The sequence below is a fragment of the Archocentrus centrarchus genome, chromosome 13 (assembly GCF_007364275.1).
Source record: "Archocentrus centrarchus isolate MPI-CPG fArcCen1 chromosome 13, fArcCen1, whole genome shotgun sequence".
Lineage (NCBI taxonomy): Eukaryota > Metazoa > Chordata > Actinopteri > Cichliformes > Cichlidae > Archocentrus > Archocentrus centrarchus.
This window is the reverse complement of record NC_044358.1, coordinates 8,984,096-9,000,403: the sequence shown is the minus strand read 5'-3', so window position 1 is coordinate 9,000,403 and position 16,308 is coordinate 8,984,096. Positions and strand designations below refer to the sequence as shown.

At 44.1% G+C, this 16,308-nt stretch overlaps 1 protein-coding gene across 3 annotated transcripts in view; it reads right to left on the bottom strand.

The window, feature by feature from the left end:
• Positions 1-16,308, bottom strand: part of LOC115790593 (fibroblast growth factor 12) — a 66,488-nt gene that overhangs the window by 38,286 nt on the left and 11,894 nt on the right. The window contains exon 1 of one of the 3 annotated variants that reach the window (XM_030744424.1): positions 8,953-9,189. The exons of 1 other annotated variant lie outside the window; for it this stretch is intronic. In XM_030744424.1, the coding sequence (XP_030600284.1) occupies positions 8,953-9,058 (106 nt within the window). In that variant the 5' untranslated portion in view covers positions 9,059-9,189. Of the gene's footprint in view, positions 1-1,099; positions 1,283-8,952; positions 9,190-16,308 lie in introns of those variants that run through there. One more of the 3 variants, XM_030744426.1, reaches the window with a different exon arrangement.

The window sequence follows — 16,308 nt, the reverse complement described above, 5'->3', positions numbered from 1 at the left end:
TCACACAGCGGTATATTTTTAAAAATCTGCTGATGACTCACCTCTCATAACAAATACAGAAATGAAGCTCAGAGAGCCGGCCCGCCATCACCGAAATGATCCACGAACTGGGATTCAGACTTCTTTAAAAGAGAGAAATGACTCGAGCAGAACAGCGATGAAAGCAGGCTCAGAGGTGCCGTCAGGGAAAGAGATGTTATCTAGGTGGTAACAATGACAGCATGATGGGGAGTACCAGGCCTCAGCTATGTGTGATTTATTGATTTTTCCCTGATATGACAATAGATTTGCATGACTAAAGAACTGGAAATATATTTATCTCAATGGGAATCCAGAGAGGGGGGTCAGGAGTTCTTTGTCACTCACACACGTTTGTGAAACGGAGGGAAAGAGTTTTGATATGGACACTTTGATTTAAGTGTTACATAATATAGATCTGATCCAGTCCGTCAACAAACTGACTCTGTTCACTGGAGAGACGCCGCCATCTGCTGGATGTCAGGACAACTGCAGGTTTGAGGCTTTAGATAAACCAGCTGCAGATTCACACATTTTATTTTAATCTACTTTCTTGTTTTGCACTTTAACGTATGGATATTTATTTGAACTCTGTATTATTTTCTAGGTGTACTTCCTCTCTGTTAAAGGACCCTTTTAAAGTAACTTTTTCCTGATTTGAAACGAGGCTTTAAAGACTTGTGAGCAACATCTCAACACCTGCGACCTGGTGGATCTGAACAAGTTCACATCTACATGTTTGGATGTTATTTTCCCCTAAATAAATATTACAAAGGAAGACCCGTTCAGCCAAAACGCCTGCAGACACGTGAGTGCAGTGACGTCTGGATTCAATCCTTCATGTTATTCATGCTGCTTGCAGTAAAAGCTGAGGTTCAAATTTTGAAATCACGTTATGAAAATGCTGTGAGAGAGTGAGGCTGCCGTCTAATCTGCCATCAGAATGAAAGAGGTGATCGCTGCAGTGGGAATTCAGCCTGTTACAGGTGAACAAAGTTACAGGTAGATAACCTGGCTAATGCTAACTAGCTCATCTACCCGTTCTCATGATATTTGGTTATTGTTGCTATGACAATCATACCTGCAAAGATACCCATCCAAAGGTCAGGAGCACGTAAACCTGACCCTGGGCTGAACCCCTGATCCTCTGAGCTGGGTTCCTGCTCATCGTCACGAAGACTCGATCCCACAGGATGAGACTGGCAGCTGCGAGGCGAGCAGAGCGGGGAACTTACCTCAGCCTTGAGGAGATGAGAATATACTTTTCCAATCAGAGTGGTTTACATCACAAGCCCCACCCACCTTTATTTGCACAGCAGTTTACTCTGTGGATTCAGCATCAAACAGGTGTTTGGGGTCATTTTAGCCACATGCTAAACAAAGACATCTTCAGAAACTAGAACTGTCACCTTTCAAATGAAGTCTCTTAAATTTATTTGGAGGCTCTAAATGAGGTATTTTAAGTAGGTGAAACTTCTGTAGAAAGGTGCTGATGGAGCCCTAATTCTGAGCACCATTTGAGCTCTAACTCTAGGAACCTGGAGTGACTCTTGTGCCTTTTTCAAATGTCTGCTCGTCAAATCTCACCAGATTTCTTTGGTTCATTATTTACTGCTATTTTCATGGTGATGGATGTGATCACAGCTTCACCAGTGCCCTGTATTTGTTGCCATTTCCTCTCGGTCTGATGGAGGAGGAGGAGATGCTGACTGTGACCAGCAGAGGGAGACAGAGACCCTTCAACAGCTCCATCACCTTCCTCCGCAGCTCCTCTTCCTCAGCTCCTCTTCGGTCTGTTTCGGTCATCGTGAATCATTCATGTCATCGTGCTGGCTGCATTAAATAATTTAAAAATAAGCTTAAAACACTTCATGTACTCATTTTAAAATCACACTTTCAGGCTTTCTTCTTCCTCGGCGGGGGAGCAGCAGCTTTTCCCGGATCAGTTACAAAGTCATTTTCAGTAACATCTTTAACGTCACAGGCAGTGACTTTGTTACAGTGATGTCATATTAGCAGTGAAACTGTTTAGTTTCACTGCTATCAGCCTATTTCTCTTTTTTTTTATCATATTGCTGTGGGAAAGCCAGTCGTGCATGTGCGTCCATGGAGGCTGAGCGTACACACAATTACAAATCATAAAAACTCACTGAATTTACAGCCTGGAACTGTTTACTCATTTAAACTCTTTGTGTCTTTTGTGAAGTTTACAGTGAATCTCAGAGTCACGCAGCTGTGTGTGACAGATTCTTCCATCATTTAAACCGGTAACGTCTGCAGACGTCAGTACCCTCTAACTTTATTTAAATGTGTCCACGTGAACAAAGCTGTGCAGCTCTGCAGGCTTCTGTACCTACAGTTCAGGTTCAAGTTACCTGTGACTGTGTCACACACACACACAGTAGAAAAGATGGACGTAGTTACCGTGGCAACACCCATCACTTTCTGAAGCCTCGAGATGAGTATTTTCATCGGCGCATCTTAGTTGCAAAACCAACTGTGACCAGGAGGGGGCGGGTCTGACTGTGAAGCTGCTCGCTCACTGGCTAATGGTTTGTGATTGATGAGCTCTTAGTGAATGAGGGAGAAGAAAATAACTTGAATAATCCTTCGTTTTGAAACCTGGAATGACCAAGATTTACAAAATAGATTCAAGCTTTTATTATTCAATATGACTCCAAATGAAAGAGTCCATAAACTCAGCAGGAAAGTGTTCACAGGGGACGTCGGAAATCTGTTTTCTCGCAGATTTCCATAGGCGCACAATCGCAGCTATCGCCATCTGGTGGCCTTTAGATAGAACGCAGGTTTAAGGCACTTCAGCACTGGCTTCACTTTTCTGACCAGGAGCCTGTGTCCATGTTTTATACTGTCTGTGCTTTGGAGCCATTAAACACATTTACAACCCCAATTCCACAAAGCTGTGCAGCATTCCCTCAGCTTTAACAGCAGCCCGGAAACATCTGGGAACTGAGGGGAGCAGCTTTGGGAGAGGGATGTTGTCCCGTTCTGGTCCGAACGAGGATTCTAGCTGCTCAGCAGTCCTGGGGCTTCTTTGTCCTATTTTTCAAGATGATACAAATTTTATTACGTACTGCATATGATGAGATATTCAAAGTCTTCACAATTTTACACTGAGGAATAATTATCCACAATTTGTAGATGCAGATTTTTGCAGGTTGGTGATCCTCTGCCTCTCTAAGGTGCTCTTTTTATACCCAGTCATGTTACTGACGTGCTGCCGTTTAGCCTGATGTGTGAAATGTTCCTGCAGCTGTTTTCTGAGATGTGCTGCTGCCATCAAATTCAAAATGAGCTCATATTTTTCTTTAAAGGGTCTCAGTTCAAACATCTGAGACAGTGGGTTGTAAAAACTAAACATTTTCAAACAATAAAACCTGAGCTGAAAGGAGGAAACGAACTGACACTAATCTGAGTTAAAAACCGGAAGTCAAAATGAAATAAAATAAAACCCAATTAGAAAATACAGAACTATAAAAACTGCATATAAACCTCCAGAAAATACGTAATGATGGCTCCATTTTTCAGCCTGGATGCTGATGTAACCTGCTGTGGTGTCTGCCCTAAATTTAAACACTTTGACACGTTCACAATAAAAGTCCTGCTGAAAAGCATTTCACACCATTCATCCTCCACATCACGACTGGCTTGTGTAACTCTGTCAGACTGTAATATTTTAAATTGTCCATTTTAAACACATATTTGGACTTCCTGCCAAACTGATGGTCCACTTAATTCTGACATATGAATCATCCATTCTTAAACAAGGGAAGCAGGGAGGAAAGGCTGAGGTCTGCCACGCTACACAAGAACTGGACTGAACATCAGTGGCAGCAGGTCTGATGGAGCGATGGATCGAAGTTTGACATTTTTAGTGTGAATCATTGTCAGTATGTGTGGAGGAGGTCAGGAGAGAGGCACAACATCTGCAGCCATCTGTGAAACACGGTGGAGGCTCTGTCACCGTTTGGAGCTGCAGTTCAGCCGGCGATGTTAAAACGGACGGAATTATGAACACAGAAAAGTACCATCAGATTTTGATCCACCGCACAACGACATCTGGCAGCAGCTTTGTTTTTCAGGATCACAATGATCCCAAGCACAACGCCACTGCAGTAAAACCATACCTGGATAAAAAAAAAAAAAAGATCGGCCTCCTCAGAGCCCGGACCTCAGCATTACTGAAGCAGTGTGGGATCATCCTGACAGAGAACAGAACAAAAGGCAGAAACATCCAAAGAAGAGCTCTGAATGAAGCCTGGAGAACTGTTCCTGAAGACTGCTTAAAGGAATGACAGAGAGCTGCCTCAGAGGGTTCAGACTGTGCTGAAGGAGGTCACACCAAATACTTTAAACTTTCAAGCTCGTTACACTCTCAGTTTTTGCCTCATATTCTCTACTTTCACGTATGTTTGCATGCTTTAGTAAACTGCTGCACCCATTTCCCATTTTCCTTCAAAGCATAAAGGCTTGAGTCTTTTTCACAGGACTGTAAAGAACAGAGCTGCCGTTTGGCTTTACATCAGCGTGTCTGTGATTTCTAAGAGATTCAGTCCAGAGTTACTTGATATGAACGGGTCTCCGGGCCAGAGTCGAGCAGGAGAAATACAAAGTGCTGACAGAGCTGAGGAGACTAACAGCTGCTCAGACAGAAATACACGAAGCTGTAAATATAACACACACACACGCGCTCACAGAGGTGTGTGCTAATTTTAGTTAGCATGTTCTGTTTCTGTCACACGGCTGGAAATGTTGCTCTCGGCTCATTTTTTCCCCCCCCCGTGCCGTCGACAGCGAAGCCTTCAAAACTTAAACGAGAACACTCCAAAGTCTGGCCCAAAAACTCACCCGGGTTTCTCTGAAAGTACCTCCAGTTCATCAGGTACGCCTGGCTAAAGTAATTCAGCCTGAATTTGCAGGAAATCCTCCATAAGTCAAAGTCGAGTGTTTTGTTTTAAAGATGTGCTTTTCATCACTTTGGAGGTTCCTTCCAGTCATATCAAAGTGCAGCCTCTAAAATCACCACAAAGCTGAATCAGCATCATAACCCTCAGGAGCGAGGGCTTCAGTGGGGGCTGTTGTGTATGTTTTTAAGTATTGTTAGCCTGTGTTAGAGCTCAGCTCTGCCACAGCAGTCGTAGGATGAGCCCGTCTGACCGCCAGAGCAATTTTCCACTTAATTTACAGAAGCTGCTGCCTTCTTTCCACAGTGTTCCCTCCTACTTGTCATAAGCCCTCCTGCTGGACAAACTCAAGGACACTTAATGGAAACACTTGACAACAGCCGGCATGTTAATGAAAACCTTGAGTCTAATAATGCAAACATTAAGTCTTAATCCAATTTAAACAGGTGAGTTATAACACCCCCCACCCCACCCCCACAGTTGGTCTGAGCAGCTTCTGTATCAGGCTGTAAACATGTTGATTTCTGCTGTGAAGTTTTAACATGGGAGTCTATGGGAGTGACTCACTGTGGAGCCTCTGCTGGACATTAGAGGAACTGCAGCTTTGGGCACTTTGTTTTTCAGCCACTTTGCTGGGACCCAAAAACACGAGGACTGGTTATTACTGGACTCTGCTGTGATGAGTCCACATGTGCAGGTTAAAAATCAGACTTCTTGCTGTCCGCACTTTAAATGAAGGACAGCAGAGTCTTCTGTTCCTGATGCCGACCAGCTGATGTGTTTGCATGTTTATATATAAACGATATTTTGGTGATGTGAGAATTTGTTGGTCATGAGCTGATGAAGGTGTGAGATACTGAGACCTTAACGCTGATATTTATAATCTACTATGATACCGGACATGTGAGGACGCGACGAGGCTGCAGAGTTACTTTTACTTGAGTACGCTGCTGGTTTTTGATCCTTCACTGCATTTCTGATACTGTACTTTATACTGTGACAGCATCTAGCTACTCTACAGGCTGAATTTCACTGAAAAACACAGCTTATGAAGAGCATCGTGAGAATAAACTGGTGTTTTATAGAAGTGTGTTGTCATTTATACGAGTGAGACGGTTTCATTCAAAAGCTGTTACAGGTATCCAGCATGTTCCTGAAGCGAGGACTCGTTGGTTTGGTTCGTTTACGTATGAATGGGCAGAGCAGGAATTTGCATGCTGCTGCATGTCATTTGCATTACACATGCAGCACAGATCCAACCGGACCACAACCTGCAAAAACTCAACACAACATAAGATACACACATTTCACAGCTTTGTGCACATTAATTTGGTTCCAGCTTTGACTCAAAGTTATGGTAAAAGCATTCAGAGCTTCACACTCACTTTCTTCTTCAAATTTAAATCCCCGTCAGACAAACACACTCGTATCTTTTATTACCTTTCACGACTTATTCGCTTCTTTGTTTACTGCAAATCTGCCATCTCTGGCTTACTGTCATTTCTGCAGTTTACAGCCAGACTCTGCAGCCTTTGGTGACCCAGGATGATGAATGTGGGATTTATGGTGTGTACTGGTAGCACCCTGGCTACACAGACAGGGATCGTGGGAATTCAACCAAAGCTGAGACTACAGTGCAGTCCTCCAGACAGCCAATGGCATGCAGCCTGCTGGTAACGACAGTGACGAGGGGTGTGTTAGAGGACCCAAACACCACTGACAGAACAATTTAACAAAGAACACAACACAAGCTTTAAGAGCTCATGGAAAAGTCCAAAGCCCACAAACTCCAAAAAGTAAATACGGTAATCCAAAAAATATACAGAGCGATGGAAAACAGAAGGTCACAGAGGGTTTGACACGCTACACAGTGTCCTTGGGCAAGACACTTAAACCACATTGCCTAACAGTAGCGCCAGTCTCTGGCTGCATGACCGCAGATGCTCGTCTCTGATGAATGATCTGGAACGATCATTTCGTTGTGTGCCTTGCGTGCAGCATGACAATAACGTAACATAATCAACACAGGTGAAGACAATGAGACCGAAAACCTGAAATATGACACAAGAAAACCAACAAGATCACACAGAGGGAGGAACGCACTGTAAAAGGTGGACACGCCCACTGCGACACCATCCACCATCTCGGTGTTTTAAAACCAGATGTGACAAACGAGGTGGAGCTGACTGTGAAACTGCACGCTCATTGGCTAACGACTCATCAGTTGTAAGTTGTTAGCCAATGAGCACGTGGTTTCACAGTCAGTCCTGGATAATCCTCGTTTCTCAAACAGAACGACCAAAATTTACTAAACGCGTGTAATGTTTCCCCCAGGACAGTTTGCAGAGGTCAGGGCAGAGCACCGTTTTCTCCATACACTTCTATAGGACCAGAAGTGTTTTTGCAACCACAGGTATCGCCCCCTGGTGGCCATTTAAAAGTTTAAATTAAGAAATCAAATTTAAAACACCTCCCTTTTACCACTGCATCCATCTTTAATACCAACAGGGAAACAACTGGCAGACTGAAATAACACCATCAAAACTGCCACCGAAACCCAACAAATACAAAAGGACCAAAACTCAACAACAACACAAAAACCATGTGTAGGTTGACTGCTGATTCACCCCGAACAGAAAGAAGAACAAAAAAAACTCTAAAGATGAAAAAAGCACATATTTCAGTTATTTGTGTTCCTCATGGTGAGTGCACACAGCTACAAGAGCTAAAGATGTTAAGATCTTCATGGGAGGGACCAGGATGGACAGGATTAGAAACGAGGACATCACAGGGACAGCTCAGGTCGAGCAGTTTGCAGACAAAGTCAGAGGAGAGGCTGAGATGGTTTGGACATGTGCAGGGGAGGGATAGTGAATATACTGGACGAAGGATGATGAAGATGGAGCTGCTAGGTGGGAGGAAAAGAGGAAGACCACAGACAAGATTCATGGATGTAGTGAAGGAGAACATGCAGAGGGTTGGTGTGACAGAGGAGGATGCTGGGATAGGCTGAGATGGAGGCAGATGATCTGCTGTGGCGACCCCTGAAGTGAGCACCCAAAAGAAAACGAACAAGGCTGTGTTTTTAATGCAGATATCCAAGTTTTAAGCTTCAAAATAAGTTTAACTGAAGCGACACTCAGTATTGAAGTCAGCGTTGCAATTCCCAGTTTGACCTGATGGTATCAGTGTTTCTCAGTCTTTTTTCTGTCAGTTTAGCTCAGAGCAGCTTTTTCTTTGACATTAGAGGGTTTGATGACAACTGTAGGTGAAGATGAGGAGGAGTCAGTTTGTGTCATACTATCGTTTAAAAGAAGAAGCAGAGATCAGATTTTCTCTCTGGGCCGTCGCAGTCAGAATATACCTCCATGATTTTCTTGATGTCCCTGGTTTTGGGGATGTTTTACACTTAAATGATGGTGTTCCACAAGGCTCTGTATGAGGACAGCATCTTACATCATGTAGTTATTAATGTATGCTATCACAGCAAGCTACACAGACTAAAAATAAGTTTATATGTAGATGACACTCTGATCTATCTCCCTGGCCTGCCAGCCATCCCCGATCATTAGCGCTAAAAATCATACAGATGTTCCCTCAGCTGCTCCACCTGCTGCTATAAACACAACAGTAATTTTCCAGAACACATTTCCAGCTTGTAAAAGAAGACCTCTGAAACTCTTCTGGAAAATTTCAGGGTTTAGTTTCAGGAAAGGAAAGGGGAGCCACAGCTTCCAGAAGCTGATGGAGACTCATCAGACAGCCTCATGCAACAAAAGACAGAAGAAACGTAAAATAAATCGGACCTGATTTTGTGCATATTTCTATCATCTGAAATATGTGATAAAATTAGAGAGCATGCATTTGAAGCTAAAATGATATCACAACTCTGTCTTCACACCATATCATGTTTCTGAGTCACCCTTCCTCTGCTTTCACCAGCTCTGATCACTAGCAGTGAAATGATTATTAATGAGAGACGACACAGGTGTGTCCCCCGAGGACTCACCCTGCTGGCTGCTCTCTTTGTGCACGCTGCCCTCCTCCTCTTCTGCCTCCTCTCCTTTACTGTCTCTGGACAGCAAACGACGAAACAGGCTGCGATAACGGGTCATGGCAGGCGGCAAGCTGACTCAGACCGAAGCTTCAGTCAGTTAATCAGTCAGTCAATCAGGACGCTAATCAATGAGGGAGCCACTTGATCTGTCAGTGAGAGCCAGTCACTGTTAAACACAGTCAGAGGAGGCTCAGAGGAGTGTGTCTGCTGCACACGCCTCCACGTGACGACACACAGCTGCTGTTACATTAATACCGAGAGAAACACTGACAGCAAACAGCAGGCAGCACTCGTAGTAAACACAAAGCACTCGTGTGTGGCCTCCTCGAAAGATTTTAGATGTCACAGCATGTCACGAATGTCCCCACCCAGCTCCACCTCTGACTCATTCAATCAGTGAGTGAGTTTAAAATATGATTTCCTGTCCGGAGCAGCAGTTGTGTCACTGTTTGCTGCGGGCCTGATAAATCACAGAGGGGGGGTCAGATTACAGCAGCAGCTCCTGCTTATGTAAAGCAGCGTAAATCAAACCTCAGCAACTTCATAAAGCTCCAAAGGCTCGTTTTTCAGTTGTAAAAACAACTGTTACTTATTTTGGCTGCTGAACCCGACCCTTTTAAAATGGTACGAGTCCCCAAGGAGGGAAAAACAGATATCAGGTAAAACCACAGACAACACTCCACAGCAGCAGGGGGCAACAGTGAGCCACTACACAGATTTTATAACCTTAAACCAAGAAAGCAAAATACTCAACGCACCAAAGCTGCAGTTCCTCTATCGTCCAGCAGAGGCTCCACAGGGACTCAGTCCCCACAGACTCAAACATGTTTACAGCCTGATCCACAAACTGCTTTAGTCTCTAGAGCTCATTTCCCCTTCATAGCAACTGTGCATGTTTTTATTACTCTCCTGTTTAAATTGTATTAAAGCTTAAAGTTTGCATTATTAGGGTCATGGCCTCTTTGACTGACAGGTGGATGGTGACACAGGTGGCTGTAGCTGCTAGGCTTCACCTCAGCTAACTGGAGTCCCTGAAATTAACCTCTGGACTGTGTTTGTGCTGTTGGAGCCTTTTAAAACCTACACAGCAGAAAAAAAAAAAAGCTAATACTGACGCTTCAAAGAGTTAAACACAGCATATATAGTTAAATTTAAAGTTTCCCGGCCTTATTATATTTGACTCAAGGGTTTCGTTAAGGAGCCTCTCCTTTTTGGTTGTATCCAAAAAACCTGGTTTATTTCTGACTGACCCTCATCACTAACTAAACCTCCATTTATTTTGAGATCTACCTCAACTGCTTTGATTTTTTTACCCCTTTGGTTATTTACATAACTCTCTCTGTATATTATTCTCTTAATTAACTGGCTCTTCGATATCTAAGCTGGCTTGCAATCTGGGGGAGTGGATGTCAGAAAACTTCTTCAAGTCTTGCAGTTTGTCAGTCATGGATAATTGATGGTTTCCAGATTGTATCTCAGAAAAATCATGCTCTCACCCCACCAGTGGTGGGGACTGGCTACTGGTTCGGGGCAGGGTCGGCTGCTTCCCTGGGTTGCTGCTAGCTCGGTGCTGGTACCTGCTCACCCACACTTCATGTCCATGTAAGGTGTGTGTGTGTGTGTCTGCGTGTGTGTGTGTGTGAGTCTGTGAGTGAGTGTGTGACTGGCATATATGTGTGTCTGTGTCTATGACTGTGGTTTGTGTGCCCCTGTGGGACATGGTTGTGGAGGGCAGGATTTACCCCTCCCTACCGTTCCCCTCTGACCGTTGCCGTCTCCCCTGGGATGTTTGTGCCTGTGGGTCTCGGGGTGCGTGGCTGAATGTCTTGGCGTGGCTGTTGGCCAGCTCCCTTGGGGGCTGTTGCCTGGGGGTGGCTCCGCTGGGTGTCGAGCGGTTCTTGGGTGCCCGGGGCCTCGGGGCCGCGTTCTCAGCTCATGCTGGCGTGGGGGTTGGTTGCTCATCGACTCTGGCTCTCTAGGGCTCTTTGCCCTTTGGCCGTGGGAGCTCCGTCTAGGGTGTCTCTCCTTCCTCCTCTGGGGTGTGTGCGTGGTTAGCATCGGGATGTGTGGCTGCAGGTCTTCTGAGTTCTGTGGGCTGTGGATGGCCCGGCTCCCCTGGGTCTTACCTCTAGATCCCGGGAGGCATTGTTGCAGCTTCTCGCCCTCATTATTGAGTACGTTTTATGACACACACACACACACACACACACACACACACACACACACACACACACACACACACACACACACACCATATGCGAATATGTTTATATATGTGTATCTAGCTCTGTCCCATTTCTTTTGTTTTCTCCCCTCTCTCTTTTTTTTCATTTCTCTCCTCTCTCGCTCGTTCCTTACTCTTTCCTTCCTGCCTGTCGGACCTGGCTGTCATATTGTTGGAACAATGATCAAAATGAATGAATAAATAAAAGAAAAAGACAAACTTTAACAAGAGTAGCTTATAGAGAACTTATAGAGCTCTTCTTGTGAAAGCAAATAAGTTTGGTACAATGCATTTGGATCATGATTCTGATTATGAAAACTGACAAACATGACAGGCTTTAAAACAAAAGAAAAAGCATGCTCTCTTTTCCTCTCCACATGGATTATTTACCTGCATGCACTCAAAGACTGATAAGCTGTGATTTGTCGCTAGAACTCCAGAAAAAAAAAAAAAAAAAAAACGGGCTACAAAATTAAATCAGAAATCTTTAGGTATCCTTTTCCTCCAGATTCTGTGTTTCAGATCACCTGGTTCCCAATAAGCACAGACTATCAGCCCCCCACTGTGCCAAAAAAACCCACTGCTAGACATCTGCTGGAATCAGTAACTCCTTTTAGTCCTATTTCAAAATCTGTTCTAAATCTGGATGTGAAGTTATCTGTGATGTCAGAGTATTGATTTAGGAAAGCGGAGATGGTTGGATGCAGATCCCGACGGGGTTTCTGGAGCAGTTCTACCACCAACAAGCAGCTCCGGTGGAGCAAAGTGGCTGCAGTTTGACTTACAGGAATTTCTTCTTTAAAGGAGGAAATGTTCAGCTGAAGTCGTGTCAGGATTTGATGAAATGAAGTCTGCAGCTGATCAGAGAGTCTGTGCACACACAGACTTTGGCTTTCTGGGAGAAACACTGCAGTATCACATCTGTGAGCTTTAAAGCAGCGTGTCAGTGATGAAGGAGAGCGGGGAGGCAGCTCTGATGGGAGTAAGGTGATACCAAATATTTTAAACATCCAAATCAATACTGAAGATTTCCCCCAAGTATTTGTTTTACTTCACATAAAATCTTTGTGTATAAAGTTATAAATAAATAATATTTAAGATATTCCTGGAGATATCCCAGTTCTTCACCTTTATAACAACAGGATCCAAATGATGTCAGACCTTTCACTGACACGTCTCTAAAATCTGTTCAGATGTTTGATTTGCTTCAGCTCAGCAGCCACTTTATTCCCATCTGTACCTCATGAAAATGAGCTCATCATGATCATTTCCAGCTCTGCATGATTGCAGCTGAAAATATTATTTATTTATCTGATACTGAGCTTGGTGCAGCCTCTCAGTTCCTCCTCTGTCTGTCCCCTTGTAAACTCAAAGACTGAACAGCAGGTGGCTACTGCACGCCTGAGGATGATGACCATATAAGGTCATCCCCTTTCTATGACATCATATAGAGCCAGCAATTGAAAAAAAAAAAGTGAATCCTAAATGCAGAATACAGAAACCAATGGCTGACATCACAGTGTCCATCTTTTTTCCGTCGTGTTTTCTGGAGAGCTGCTAACACGCTGACAGCTGAGAGGCAGGTGAGAGGACCAAACGTTAATGCGAGCATAAATGTGGTTATTATTATTGATTTTGGCCACAAACGGTGTTTTAACTGAACTCGTGTAATCGATTTAAAGTGTGACGACATCTGAAGGCAAAGATCCTTCCATCCTTTACAGTTTTGTGTTTATTACAACGTCATTCTCTTCATGTGAAGTAACTCTACACTGTGATGTGTCTCTCTGAAATCTGGTGCAGTAAAAGTACACAGCAGCGAAACAGTATATGAATACTTAGTGATTTTCCACACTGGTCATTTCTATATTTGCTTCTGATGACAAAGATTTCTATAAAAATAGTCTCTGTGCCTCTCCACCTGCACTGTAAGCTCCTGTGAGTTTAGTCTATTTACATGTATATCATCATCATCATCACATCATCATGTTTGAACCTTCATATCCTCTGATCATAGGAGTGTTGGCTCAAAGCAAACAGCTGACCAGCAGCTGGGCTCGTCCTGCTTCCTTTTGTCTCAGACAGTGAGGATGTGTGTTTGTTTTTCAGCTGCAGCCTTGAGCTGCTGCAGTCTGTTCCCTGTGTGGCCAGCAGGGGGCGCAGTGCAGCAGCAGAGCAGGCATCAGGGTGTGACAGGGAAAGGGGGGGGGGGGGGGGGGGGGGGCAGATGGTCCATCCCACTGCATCCATGTTTCCCTCAGTGAACAATGAACCAATCAGCTGTCAGCGGGCTCGGTTCTGTCTGCTGAGTTTATATTAACAGTAAGAACCTGCAGTGAGAGGGCAGCTTTCTGCAGCAGGCTTTACAGAGAGCTTCACAGGAAGAAGAAGAAGAAGAAAAGGACAGAGCCTGACACCACAGGGCTCAGTAACACAAACCACAGCAGGGAAAATCTGGTGGAGGGAAAACAGAACTTTGAGCTGCTGCTAAACACAGAGGAGAAGAAGAAATTGAGAATTCCTGCCTTCATACTCTATGATAACTCTATGATGGTCATATCAAAATGCATAGTTTCTAATGATGAGCTCTGTGCATGTACAGCAAAAGCTCAGACTGCTCTAAACTCCTAGTTGCACAGTTTTTTCCTACTCTTGGATCTGTGTGATGTCACAGAGAGAAGACATCCTTAATATGGTCATGTCTGAAGTCCCTCCCACCTGCTGTTCAAACCTTCTGTTTGCACGGGGCAGCCAGTGAGACAGAGGTTCAATGGGCAGGGAGCTGGATTCAGATAGAGGATCAAACCCCGGGACAGGCTCTGTGAGCTGGGCAATGAAGGTACTACAGTCGTTACAATAAACACGGTAACAAAATTAAGTTGAAAATTGCCGTCAATATTTACATTTAAAAATCAGAACACGAGTGATTGGACTTAAAAACGAAGCATCATTCGTCATTTTCTGACCTACTTTTGATTCTAAGCTTGTTATTAAAGGCTGAGAAAAAAAAAACTAAAGTGAAGCAGCATCAGGTGTCCAAGCTGTTCACTGAGGATCAGCTGTAACAAGATAATCAAAAGATCAATCATCAGATTTGGGGAACAGCTGCTCTAATTGGTAATCTGTTACAGAGTGGCGTGCTGAGCTAAGGTCAAAGTATGGTCTTTATCAGGTGTGTGTTCCAGCACCTTAAATTAATGAGTTATTAGAAGCATTTCTCACTTCATTTCTCATCTGCTGCAGCCTGACGCCGTGTGCTGAACTCTCAATGCTCAGCAAATAAACTGTTTCAACCTGTCTCTGAGCTAAAGGTGGAACCTGAAGCTGAAACTTCACTCAGAGATGGAGAAATGAATGAAGGCGTTCCACAGGTCAGATTCCTACTCTGGAGCATCACTGTGAGGAATCGTGGAGTCATTTTTGACCAGGATCCTTCAACACGCGTATTAAACAAACACGTAGGCCTGCCTTCTTTCAGCTGATCAGTATCGCTAAAATTAGAAACATCTCAAAGTGCTGCTGAAAACAAGTCCACGCATGTGTTACTTTTAGGCTGGACTAATTTTAGGCACTACCATCACATTCTGAGGTCGTTTCTGGCTCCCTTGTAGGTCAGAGCCACAGACTCTATATAAAGTTATGATTTATTAATGCCAGCTCTAGATTTTACGTCTCAAGGCAGATCTCAGGGACACTTTCTTAGCTGAAAACATCGCATGACTATACTTTAACACACACATCTCCACAGGTGAAATGTGGACAGCAAAACAATGACACTAGACCGATCCTTTACAAACAGGTGAGAGGCCGCAGGTGGGGGCTCTTATTTTGACAGGGTAAGCGCTCATGGATGCAGGAAGCTGCTGGAGCTGCAGAGGGTTTGATGGGAGCGTTAATGCAGCAGAGACAGCCATCCTGCTCAGCTGCAGCAGCCACACCGCCGCATTACATTAGACTGTTCATCAACCCAGATCTACAGCAGTGTGTGTGTGTGTGTGTGTGTGTGTGTGTGTGTGTGTGTGTGTGTGTGTGTGTGTGTGTGTGTGTTGCAGAGACCATCTCCAGAGGAGCCTCATAAATAATTGAAAGGTCTGCTGACTCTCTCTCCAACTACATGACGATACACTTTAAGGTTAAGCTCGCTCGCTCGCTCCTCTCTCTCTATGACACACACCGTTTCTCGCCCCTTCACACTGTCTCCATGGCGATACTCTTAAAGGACTATGCCACGTTTTTTTTGCACACTGTCCTGTTTGTTGATGCAGAGGTGACACCAGGCTCTCTGATAATAATGCCGGAGCTGCAGCAGGTCTGCTGATTACTTTCAGTAAACAGTATGTATTTATTATATATTCTGTGCCAGAAAGTAGGAAGAAAAAAAGGCTGCTTCAGCTTTTCAGAGTCCAAGGTCACAACTTCAGACAAAAAAGCATCAAATCCTCACCTCAGAAATCCTTCAGTGTTTGCATGCAGACTTAACAAAATCACAGATATTAATCAGCTATCAAAATAACTAAGCAATTGTTCCAACCCCAGATAAAGCAGCAACAGTCCTGTAACTGATGCCATTATACACTGCTGAGCTGGATCACCGCGCTTCTCCTAAATATCATAAATAGAGCCAAAAGTCACAAACCAAGCATGTTGTAGATGTACAGATGCAGACCATAACCTCCTCTTTGTCCTGTCTCTGCTAATGGTGGATGTTCATATTAAACATGGCCAAAGTTTCTAATAATGAGATCAGTGAATGTACAGTCATCGCTGTGAGCCCAAAGCTCAGGCTGCAGGCCGCTCACAGCACTCAGTTTCACAAAGGGTTATCTACTCTTTGATCTTTGTGCTGTTATAGAGAGCCAATGTTCTGAGTAACACAACTCAGGCAAGGAAGCCCCACCCACCTTCTGTCTATGAGGGGCAACCAATCAGATGAAAGTTGGCAACTAAATCAACTTGTTTCATGCAGTGGATGAACTGAGAGGCCCAAAATAAGAGAAAGAAGGATTATTTTGAACTGTGAGTCATGCAAAGCTCCTCTGTTAAGAGTCTACGAATAAAAAGAAGAAGCTGGAAAATAGAATGGC